General features: G+C 42.0%; 1 protein-coding gene across 2 annotated transcripts in view; it reads right to left on the bottom strand.

The window, feature by feature from the left end:
• The window catches only part of LRRC2 (leucine rich repeat containing 2), a 108,938-nt gene that overhangs the window by 7,669 nt on the left and 88,953 nt on the right, over nucleotides 1-12,316 (bottom strand). For both annotated transcript variants that reach the window (XR_003092773.1, XM_006018443.3), the window contains exons 6-7: nucleotides 5,316-5,461; nucleotides 2,941-3,096 (exon numbers count right to left, since the gene is read on the bottom strand). Coding sequence is in view for 1 of the 2 variants with exons in the window: in XM_006018443.3 (XP_006018505.1) it covers nucleotides 2,941-3,096; nucleotides 5,316-5,461 (302 nt within the window). In the remaining variant the exon portion in view is untranslated. The remainder of the gene's footprint in view (nucleotides 1-2,940; nucleotides 3,097-5,315; nucleotides 5,462-12,316) is intronic.

A 12,316-nucleotide genomic window follows, 5' to 3' on the forward strand; every position in this document is an offset into this window, starting at 1 on the left:
AAGGATTTTGTGACCTGGTCATAGAAGGCCACCAGGTTGGTCTGACAAGACCTACCTCTAATGAACCCATGTTGTTTGCCCCTAAGCATAACCTCCCCTGCTGGCCCCTTGTGGACATCCGCCAGGATAATTGTCTCAAAAAGCTTACCCAGGATCGAGGTAAGACTAACTGGCCTATAGTTCCCTGGGTCCTCCTTCCTCCCTTTTTTGAAAATGGGAACCACATTGGCCCTTTTCCAGTCCTCTGGCACCACACCAGAGCACCACGAGTGTGCCAGGGGTCCCACAATGACCTCTGCTAATTCCCTCAGCACTCTGGGGTGGAGGTCGTCAGGACCTGCTGATTTAAATACATCCAGTCCCTCCAGAAGTTCCCTGACTAGGTCGTCACTGACCCTAGGCCTGGGTGTACCTCCCCCGGGGCCTGAGGGGGTCCTGGCAGACGGGCTGATCTGGTCCCTGTTGAGGAAAATGGAGGCAAAGAAATCGTTAAATAGGTTAGCCTTGTCATCTGGTGCGACAACCAGATTTCCTAGCGTGTCTTGCAGAGGCCCCACATTACCAGGTACCTTCTTTTTGCCCCCTATATATTTAAAAAAGGACTTCTTGTTGTCCTTAATCTAGGGAGCTAGTCCCAGTTCCATCTCCGTCTTTGCCTTCCTGACCGCCCCCCTGCAGCCCCAAGCAACCAAGGTATAGTCTTCTCTGGTGATGGCCCCTCCCTTCCATTGGGTGTATGCCTCCCCTTTAGCTAGGAGATGTTCCCATATGATTTTGGTGAGCCATGGGAGCTTTTGCGTTCAGTTGCAATGTTCAGTTAAAGGCGTGATGGGATCTAAAACATAATCCCAACTGCATCTCCTGCCATGCTACACGTGCATAGCAGAACATAGAATTTGGGGACTGGGGAATCAGACCCCAATCGTGCCCTACCTGCCAGTACAGGGGGAACCTAGAATCATGATCCTGGGGTTTCTCTGCACTGGCAAAGATGGCCAATAATCAGTTGATTGTCAGCTGGCTCCAGGGACCCTCCAGGTTAGTCTAAGCCTCTGGAGCTGGCCACCAATCAGCTGATCAGAGGGCAGTATGTGCACTACACCAGGGCTCATGTGGTCCCTAATCAGTCCCTGCCCAATGTCAACCAGCCAGGGCACTCGTGCTGTCCCTATCAGTGGGAAGGTACTGCACCAGGGCACATTTGATCCCCAGTGCAGTCCCCATGCCACATGTTCATTTTAAGGTGCAATGGAAACCAGCCACAAAATTATTACATATTTTTTGTGTAATAATTTTGTGGCTGAGTTTATTTTTTATTGGACCATTAATTTCCTGAACGTGTGGCTGCATTACACTTTAAGACATGATTAATCACTTCATCACGTCTTAAGTGCAATGTCTGCCAGGGGCCAAAAACAGCAAGAAGAAAATCAATCACTAAATTTACCACAACCTTGAAAAGAAAGTGTTGGTGAGACAATAAAATCTCCAGGGCAGAGCATACAAGGTAATTAGGAGTATGTCAAGCTGCTAGGTCTGCAGCTCATGTACACATCTACAAGATAGCTGTAAAACTAGTTAATTCAGGTTCTGCTAAAGGGATAGCTGTTTCGCGCAGAACCCAGTGAGGGCAGTTGTGTCAGTATTTACTTTGCTTCGTATGGGTTGCCAAACTCACATAAGTCTAATATTACTACCCAACCTGCTGTCAGTGCAATGTAGATATACCATCATACAGTAGCATGCCTCAGTGGTAGGTAAAAATCAAGAACCCTGTGGACACGTCTACACAAGACATTTATTGCACAGTTGACTAATGAACTGCGTAGTAAACATCTCAGCATCTACATGTGCACCCCTATTAGGGTACAGGAAACCAATAAATTGTGTAGCAGCGTAGTACTTGTATTGACAAGTGTTACCCAGCTGCAGAGGTTTTTTTATGCACAGCAGCACACATGTAGATGCTGACCCAGCTGGCTAACCCTAACCCTAACCATACACTGAACACCTCACACCCCAGCCAGGCCTTTCCAGCACATTGAGCCTGGTCAGAGCAGCCCCAGGCTATCAAGCCAACCCCCAGGGCCTTCTGCCAGCCGGGACTGCTCCAATGCAGCTCAATGTGAACACGTATAAACCATGCACCCAGGAGCTTCCCAGGAACAATAAACTGTGGAGCAATAAACTCCACATTTTATTGCTGCATACTAATGGCACATGTAGGTGCACCCTGTCTTACATTCATTTAATCCACAATTACTTTACCAGCAGCACTGCCCTTAAAAGATGGTTCTAGTTAGTACAATCAGAATTTGGCACAAAGATAAAAAGGAAAAAAAAACCTGCAGTCATTTTTGAGAAATATCATAGAAATATCACCCACAGACATTTATCTTTTTTTCTTCTTATTTTTTAAAGCAGATTATTTCTCCTTGACTGGGTGCATCTACACATGCGCTTAACTGCACAATACACTAATTTGCTGAGGTGTGAAGTGTCATAGGCTACGTACGATGCTATTAGTCTGTAGCAAACTCATTTTCGCCACTGTAAGACAGTACTGTCAGGGACAGTACTATCTTATGGTGCTGAATATAACTGTGCCTAAATGCACATTTAAACACTAACCCAGGAGTAAATTCTGTCTGGCAGCAGAGGGGAAAACCCTTGCCTGCCACCTAGCCATACAGCTCCACTCTTTGGGCACTTTTGTGCCCTGGCCAGCCCCTCTGCCACCCAATGCCATGACCCAGAGCCTGGGGCTGACCCCCTGAGCCTGCTGCCAGCCTGGCAGCTGCCTGCTGCCAGCTCAAACTGCTTTGGTCCTGGATGCACGTGAAGATGCTGCACCCAGGAACAGCTGACTCTGGCACAAACTACACCAGAGTTTATTGAGGCTCACTAATTGCATGTGTAGATACACCCACTTTTACTTACTTCAAACCTGTGGTTGATTCACAAATAGCTGTGGGCATCTCAACCAACCCTTCACCACTGACTACCAGCATACTGAGTTTTTTCATATTGATCAAAGCATGTGGAAGATAAGTCAGCCTGTTTCTGTGCAGGAGAAGTGTCTGAAGTTGATCTAGCCTAAAGAAGCATAACAGAGGAAAATGGTTCAAAAACAATATATTTTTATAAACATATTTTATTAGCCACATGTATCTTATTTAAACACCACCTGCTAATATCTTCTCCTACCATCATCTACTAGAAATAGCAGGAAAATATTCACATAAGCCATTTTCCTTTAACTGTCATATATTTAAACAGTACTCTTCATTAACTTCAGTGGGAAGCTTCATGCATAGTTTGACAACAGAGATGAAATGTTAATAATATACCTGTGAAGAGAATTGAAAAGAGTGCCCAAGACAGATGGTCAATCAGCACTTTTGGAGTGAGGGTATGGGCACATGATGCCATGTAAGGTAACATCATGTAAAACTTTCTTCTAATCATTTCACTCTCAGGAACTAATATAAAAGTAAGACCCACTAGTTCATGATTTTGCCCCACTCAATTTTATACATGTGAAATATATATGTTTGAGCCATGCAGTTGCTTTCACTAATAATTAATACTATGGGGAATAAAATAAAAACCAAAACTTCACTGGCAATGCATAGGGGGTGCACACATGGTGCATGTGCACCCCCTGAGGTTAGCGGTACACCCCCTGGAAGCACCAGCTGTGAAACCGGAAGTGCCACTGGAAGTGCCCCCTCCCATCAGCAATCTGGTGCCCCCCCAGACTCAGGAGGCACCAGTCACCCATGCAAAACCAGTTCATGTGTTTCTCTCAAATTATCCCATTGAAGTTATTGTAAATGCCAGTATCTTATAGATGAGGAAAGGTTCCTTCCTTTATTTTGTTTCCTTTGCCCTGACCTTTCCTTGATGCAACAAGCATTTGGGGTAAATATTTGGAAATGAATGTATAGGGCAAAAAGTGTCAAAACCAGGGTTTTTTCCTCTTAGAAGGTGTGCTGGTTCCACTGCTAAAACAGTGATATGATTCTATTGTATAGCAGGCTCATGTTCCTTTGAGTTCTAAAAGAGCTGATAAGCGATGATGCAGCACATTTACAGTTTTTGTGATTTTTATTATGAATCTCATTTTTGGTGTTTTTCTTAAAGCCTCAGAGGCTAGAATCAAAAGATTGCATCAAAATATCTGTTTTCATTACTACAAGCAGGGAGTTTCCATTTCTGTCGTTATGGAGCAAGATTGAAGCAAGTGCATTCTAAACGTTCAGAAGCCAGAAAGCAAAGAAAAAGAAAGGAACATTTCTTTTTAAAGAGCAACCTCCATGCCTTTAACTCAATTGCCTGGGGTTTTTTTCCTGAGGCTGTATTCATCATTTTAAAAGTTCGGGTGGCAATGCTACATTCAGAACAAAAAAAAAGTTTGAGGAGCAGATAGAACAAACGCATAAATTTGCCCAAACTGACAGAACACCGGGGATAAGTATTAAAAAGGGGACTGCCCAGGCAAAAATGGGATATATGGTCACTCTTCCTAATACTAATGCATTTTCTGGGTGTAGAGTTCTGTTTGTGAGGTGTCTTTGCTCAGCTCAATGGATAATCACTATTTTTTATAAATTGTAGCCAACATATATTTGTTTTAGTGAAGCCTAAATAAAGTATTAACGCTACAAGAATTCAAAGTGGGTACATTTTGTCCTGAGGATAACAGACAATAACACATGAATTCTTTCTCCAGCTAGCTAACACCTTTCAATAGAAATTGTCAACTTACAATTTTTGCAGTTAACCAATATTTTTAAAATATGATTTTCTGAGGCACTCACCTTTATATTGCATTTATTATGTTTGTGGGGTGAGAGAAAAGGATTGTGATTTTCTTTTTTGATCTTGCAATTTTTTTTCTGCTTCCCTACTGATGGATATTAGGATTTTCAGCCATTTTAAATTTGTTGTGACTTGTCCTTTATCTTCCTTTCTGGGAGGCTGCATACTTTCTTAGTTGCAATTTTGCTATACATGTAATAAGCTCCCTGTTACTGGTTCCAGGAAAAACGTGAATGGAGCATTATGTAAGTGTGATGTCATACTGCTCATATATAAGGCAGGAAGTACAACATGCTAACTGCACAGGTGCCAGAAAATTGAATAAATGAAAGGTTTCTTTCCTATAATATATTTCAGTAAGGGACATTTTCTGATTGGACATTTTTTCTATAATATCTTTCAGCAAGGGACATTTAAATGTTGTGTTTCTTTCTCCACAACATTTCTTGTTCCTGGTTTTATCTGTGAATGACAGTGGAAAAAAAGATTACCTGTCTATATCTTGTGGGAGATCTTTCAAGTTGTTGCTGCTCATATCCAACCACAGCAAACTTGACATGCGGAGCACACAAATGGGAATAGATGGGAACTTGTTCGCTGAAACATCCACAAATGTGACTTGCTTCAAGTTACTTAGCTAGAAGGGAACAATGCAACATTTTAGTAACAGTTCGTGGAATACCTTACAACAAAATTATTCTTTGAATCAATATTATGCTTCCAGGCAACCTAAAAAAAGTGAGGATTGCATTATATTTCTACTTTGCACTCAGGAAAAGGGAGGGATCGTCTCCTAGATCAACCTGTGGAAACTTTAGAAAATTTTATGAAATGCTAGTTCCCTTTTAAGTAAGCATGAAGTCTGGGAAAGCAGATATTAGAACCGGATATTGGCTCTGATCTTCCCCTAGATGGTACAGAAAACTACCAACCAGGTAATAAAACACAGTTCTGATAAGTAATATAAACTAAATTGCTATTTTTAAAAGCACCACCGAGACTTCATTTCCATTTACTTTAAATAGAGTTCTTTGACTAAAAATGTGTGTAATGTATTGAAAATGTATTGCTAAGAGACCACTTAAGAAATGGACCCATGCCAGTTCAAAGCAGCTGAGAATTTGGGCCAATATTTTTTAAAGTAAAACTGTATTCCAAACCAAATATGTAATAAAATGCACTAGAGCCTTTTATTTGAATACCTCTCAGAGGAATTGTATTTTTGTTTACATACTAAACTTCTAGTGCAACCACAAATATAAAATATACCCATAAAAGAAATAAATGTGTTAAATAAAGTACTCTGTGTACTGAATCAATTATTCACGTTACTAATATTCATAAAACTATGCAACTATCTTAAGTGACTGTTAAAGGATTAGAACTGTTAATACAAAAAGAAATATTTTACTGTGAAAGCAGTGTCTTTAAGCTTCTAAGCATGTATGTGGTACGTGATGATAACCTGTCCCCAGAGGCCATGATCCTATCTTTTGATGGGCACACAATTCCATCTAGAAATGAATTAAGATGTTTTAAAATTTAGAGAATATTTAAGAAGGGAAAACAAAATTTGTCTATTTTATTGTCCAATCTGAGATGAATGCAAAGTGTATGCAAACCCAAACTATGAAAAGTATTTTCATCTTTAATATTTTTAATGCAGATTATTATAAGGGGCATAGGTAAGGGTATTTCTTTATTAGGGTAAAATCCTGGACCCACCAAACTAAATGGTAAAACTTGTATTTATATCAGTAGAGTTAGAATTTCACATATAATTTAACACTACTTCTCTAAAATGTTCATATTCCCAACATGAAGGATCAGAGCCTTACTTTCCTTTCAGATACAACCTCATCTTGTTGCCAGCTTTCCTGAGACCAGGCCTTAGAACTTAGGGAATCCATTTAGAGATTTATTGAAGATATTGGACAAAAGTATTAAATGCAGCATTCAGAATTATGACAGAGGCGCAGAGTCTGCCTGAGTCAAGACACTATAACTTTAAAATCTGCCCACTCCTGCATTAAAAATGCTTTGATGCAGTAGTGAGTGGAAGCCTCTCACAACTGAGTCAAAGCAAGCATGAGCACATCTTAAAGTGACACATCTCATTTCCAAACTATGTGTCACACTGAGAGTTGACAAATAGCAAGGCAGTTTGCAGCATCTAGTCCTTCTCTGCAAATTTTCCAACCAATTGCTTATTCTGGCTCAAGCAAGTGCCTCTCATTGAATGTGGAGAACACAGCACCTCTAATAAATGTAAGCAGCTTGAGCAGATACAAATTGCCAGAGGCACGATCTTTGTATTCTGTATATTTAGCCTTATGGCGGTAGACATTTCAAAGAGCAAAACTGCAAGCAAATTTTTGAATTTGTTCTCAAGGCAAGTAAATAGTTAATATCCTGTGTATACTTCTGTCAAAGAAAAGACAAATGGATCCCACGCAAGATCTGGCAGGAATGGAGTAAAAACAATGCCCCAAACAACCAGATGTCCACACAAAGGTTGCCAAAACCTTCGAGTAACAAGATCCTTCATCTCCCACCTCCAAGAAGTCCAAACTGGTATCACAACTCTACAAGCTTTGAAGCACTTCTACCTTCTCAAATGACTGCAATGCTGCAATAGATCTGTAATGTTAATACACAATGCTGTGAGAAAATGAAATTTCAGCACCAGTAGCCTAAAGTAAACAAGAAAACCTACACAACCAAAATGCTTTATTGAATTAAATATTAAAAGGAATATTAGTATAGTATGGCTGTGTTTTATAAGTATGGCTATTTTTCCATTTATTATATGGTGTTGCATAAAGACCTTTTTAATGATTTAATTTAATAAAATTTAAGTATGTTTATAATCCCACAAAAATTGGAATTTGCCTCAGAAATCTGATGGATCGGTGATCTTGATTAAAAAAACTTTGGTTCAGCATGCCGCAAAATATATGGAATTCTGATTATACTGTGGAGACTACAAGCCCTCAGTGGACTTTCTTTTAGGGCAATATTTAATAAAATCTGTCTGGTTTCTACATTGTGCTCAACCCAAATAAAAAAAATTATTTAATCCATCTCTGAAATGCTACCACCAAACCCCTGGGGCATATGACACCTTGGAAATTATGGCATCTATGTATTATATTTACTGAAAGAAAGTCTGTCTGTTTTATTTCCTTTTGACGGACTGATGGATTTTTGCACCTCCTGTAACATTTTGTTTTTAAACAAGTATAGTAACCTTATCATTTTACCTAAGCATTTATTTTTACCTAAGGCTAATTTTTGCTATTTTACTTTGTTATCTTACTTTGAATCAGTCAACATATAGGCTTTATGCAAGTTCCATTTTAAACACTAGCTCTGTTTGACAGTCTAACAATCTGGAAACAGTTATTGTGGTCCTTAAGTTTAATCAAAATTGTCATCTTTATTTGACAAACTACCCATATTGCTTCTTATCTTAATAATTTTACTTGTAAAAAAAATAATCTCTGTAGCATTCTGTAACTCCACAGCTTTTCTTTTCTCTCTGGCAGTTAAAGTTTCAGTTGAGAGAGAAGGACGCCATGTCCCTGAATTGAATGAGTTCTTTGATTAATGGGTGTGTTTTGATTTCTGCTTTATTTTCATCATTGAATAGGGATTTGCTGATAAGGTCTGTTGCATGTGGTTTTAGCATGAGCAGCCCACTGCATAGCATCAGCAAATGCTAAGGTCTGAAATTATGTCAATATCTAGTCAAAGGCACGGTTATCTTCAAGTAAATACAACTATTCCATGGTAGAATGGAGTCTGAGTGAACACAACATATACCAGGAAATACCAAGAACTGAACCAGTCCTGTCCTCTGGGGGGTGAGGGGGTAAGGTAATCTAACATAAGCAAAGCTCAGTTTTGCAAGAAAAACCTAGCTCCACTGAACTCAGTGGCCATTTTGCACTATTGTCTTAAACAGAGCCAAAATGTCTCCCATAGAGTGGAAGACTGGTACCTCAATATCTTGCAAGAAGCCCTCAGCAACCTGCAGGAATGAGATATATCTGTGTTATCAGGCTCTGCAAAGCTTTGGTTGCTGATTTGATTCAGAGGAGATTCAGCCCAATTTGGTGGCCAAATCTCTGAATCTGAATCAAATCGGGAGACCAATTAAAAGGTCCGAATTGATTCAAAGCCTCCGAATTGATTTGGAAAAGGTTCAGAGAAGATTCAGAGATTCGGGCAGTCCCTGCTTGCTGCCGCAGGGAGCTGGACCAGGACTCCATGCCGGTAAGTAGGGAGCGAGGGGTGGGGGCTGCAGGAGGGGTCTGGAAAAGACTTACCAGAAGAGATGTGGATGTGGCAGGATGCCGCGCCGGAAGCCAAACACGGCAGAAGTGAAACCGCAGTGGGCAGAGCTGCTATGGCAGAAGATCAACAGAAAAAAGAATGGCTGAGCAGCAAGGAGCCAGGAACGGTTCCCACGTCTACATGAGCACACTTTATAAAAGCGTGTCAGGGCTGATTGGTTGGCCAGATGTCCGGGGCCAGGATAAAAGACCCGGCAGAAGTCAGGCCAGGGGGACCAGAAGTGGAGTCCCCAACTGGCCCGGAGGGGCCAGAACTCATGAGCGGTCCCAGCAATGGGACTGGTGGGTACCCCAGAAAGGGGTCACCACAAGAACGCAGGGCCAGAGAGGGCCCAAGGATCTAATTACAGGGTCGATGTGGACCGAAGAAGGCGGCAGTGATGACTGGAGCCCAGCAGGACCCAACAGCAGCGGGATCTGGACATGACTGTCAGCAGACAGGTACCAAACCCAGGGGAGAGGTGACATGCTGGGGAATGTAATGATGTTGAAGCCAGACGTCGTATAGGCAGAGAGAAAGGTGGGGGCCATAGGAGACGCTCAGCATAGAAACATCATCACTAGTCTGCGGCCATAAGATCCCTAGAGACTGAGCGCTATGAAGGTTCAGAACATCAACCTCGACGACACAGGTGACAACATTGCAGTTGACATTAGGCGAGGTGTAGGGGAGGTGGAGCCCCATAAAGGAGGAACAGAGGGAACGACCAAGGGAAGGCACCCAGGGAGGTGGGACCAAACATCTTCCTCCTGATTATAATCATCAAAGACATGGCAGACAAGGCCCCTGGGGAACCGACCTAAGTCACCCCAACAATCAAGCTGTTCAGCCTGAAGAGCCACGGCGAGAAGAGCCCATGCACATGATGCCCGGGGGGAAAGACATGGGAGGTTTACAAGGGGAAAGGGGATCATTGCGGGAACCCATCCCCTGCCTGCTCCCCCAGCCCCCCTGAGTGCCCCACCAACCCTCACCCACTCTCCCAGCCCCGTCAATGGCTGCCTCACCCGGCCCTAGCATTCTGGCACTTAAAAAAAAAAAAAAAAAAAAGCCCTGCACTCACTGGCTGCTGCAGCAGCCATCAGGGCCTCTGGGGGCTCATGGCAGAGCCCCCAATGCAGTGTGGGGTAGTAGCAGGCAGCAGGGATCGCACCCCCCCTGCCTGGCAGGAGACAGTGAGTTCAGGGTGGGGCAGCCATTGATGGGGCTGGGAGAGCAGACAGGGGATGGAGCTTGTTCAATTTGGAGATTTGGCTGATTCAGTGGTAGGTGAATCTCCAAATCTGATTTGGCTGAATCAAGTCGGGAAAGTGATTCGAATCACCAAATCAAATCACTGTCCCCTGAATCGTCCAAATCCAAAGCAAATACTAGTCATTTCGCACAGTCCTTATTGCAAAAAAGACAATTCTGTTCAGTGCTTTTGCTTTAACCATTAGATTGCTGGCTCACTTTTTTTCCAATTTCTTTTGCATGCATTTGTTTTAGCTTTAAATGAAATTTTTCTATCAACACAACAATGCTTTTCAGAAGAGTATTATAGCTAAAAGAGACATGGGAGGCATTCCCTCAGAGCTGTCAATGTCTTTCATGCAAATATAGAAGAAGCATACAGTCTCTCTCCTCATCAAAGGCGGCAAAGGAATATTCTCCACAAACCACAAGATATGTGCAAGTTCTTACCTAGGCAGTACAATTCTAGTCATCGAAGAAGGAATATTTCACTGACCCTGAGAAGAATCTTAGCATCACAGACTTGAAAGGGACTTTGAGGGTCATCTAGTCTAATCCTGTACAAAGGAGGCAGAATTCACTGTTCCTATACCACCCTAGACACATACCTATTCAGCCCTTATCCTGAGCCTACACTGAATTCAACTGGAGGAGTGCCTTTGAAAATTAAGCTACATTTATACCAATGCCTAAATATGGATTAAGTTTTTTGTCTTTAAAATAGTATACATCACCTAAAGAAGAATGTGAAATAGAATGAGTAATGGCTGATTCAAAGAGCAAACAAAAAGGTCAAATACCAAAATGTTTTGAAAACTGAGAAAACTAGCTGAATATAAAATACTTATTGTTGTACTACTGGGAGTTGACCTAGAGAAGAAAGAAACATGACAGCAGGCCTAGATGGTTGCTTCTAATTCTTGTTGTTTTCTATTTGCAAAGATCATAACAGCACCCAGTAATCCCAGCCCCATTATGTTAGATTCTGTACATGATGCATAACATGGTGGTTTCCTTAATATGTATCAATTTTTATCTGTAGCTCTAGCGGGTTTTTCTCTTCCACTGAAGTCAATAGCAGAAATGCCACTGATATTATGGAATGTGCAAGTAAATAGTCTTAAAAAAACCAAAATGGTAGATGCATTTTGATTGGCTTTACATGTTTTATTAATTCCTTGAATCCTGTCTGACTGCAGACCTTTAGGCTAGGGACAGACATTACACAGTTTAAGTGATCAGAAACTGGTTTAAACCTATAACAGAACATAAATTCAGTGTACATAAACCAGTTTCAAAATGATTGAACCTGGTTTAAGATAAACCTGGTTGAATGTAGTATCAGACTTAGCTGATCTGGGTCAAACTGGTTTATGCAATGTCTTCCCCAGACCCCTTCCTGGCCCCCAGCATCCCAGATGCTTTGTAGCCCTGGCCTGGGCTGGGATCTCTGCTCCAGAGAACAGGGTGGGCCTCACCCATCTGATTCCTAGCCACAGCTCCAGCAGAGGCTACAGGCACAGCAGGGTCTACCTTGCTTCCCCCTTCCCCTCCCCCCTTGATGCTCAAGCAGATATTCCCCCCTCCCTCCCATCTCCCACAGCACGGACACCACCCTAGGCATGTGGTATGTTAGCTAATGCTGAGAGGTGCCTGTGAACGTGTGTCTCCAGTTTCACTGGGACAGGCATACAGAACAGTGTCTGCTTATGGGTTTTTGGAACTAATCAACAGGTCAGCTGGTAATGTCCCTCCATTTCTTCCCTGGAAAAAGCTATTTAAGAAGAGCTTGACCTAATGAGAGAGGCTTTTGTTTTGTTAATGGGCTAATAAACACTGTTATCAGCCCCTTCTTGGCTCCCTCATCTATCAGGTTTGCAGACCTGAAGAGGCAGGGAGA

The sequence above is a fragment of the Alligator sinensis genome, unplaced genomic scaffold (genome assembly GCF_000455745.1).
Source record: "Alligator sinensis unplaced genomic scaffold, ASM45574v1 scaffold240_1, whole genome shotgun sequence".
NCBI lineage: Eukaryota > Metazoa > Chordata > Crocodylia > Alligatoridae > Alligator > Alligator sinensis.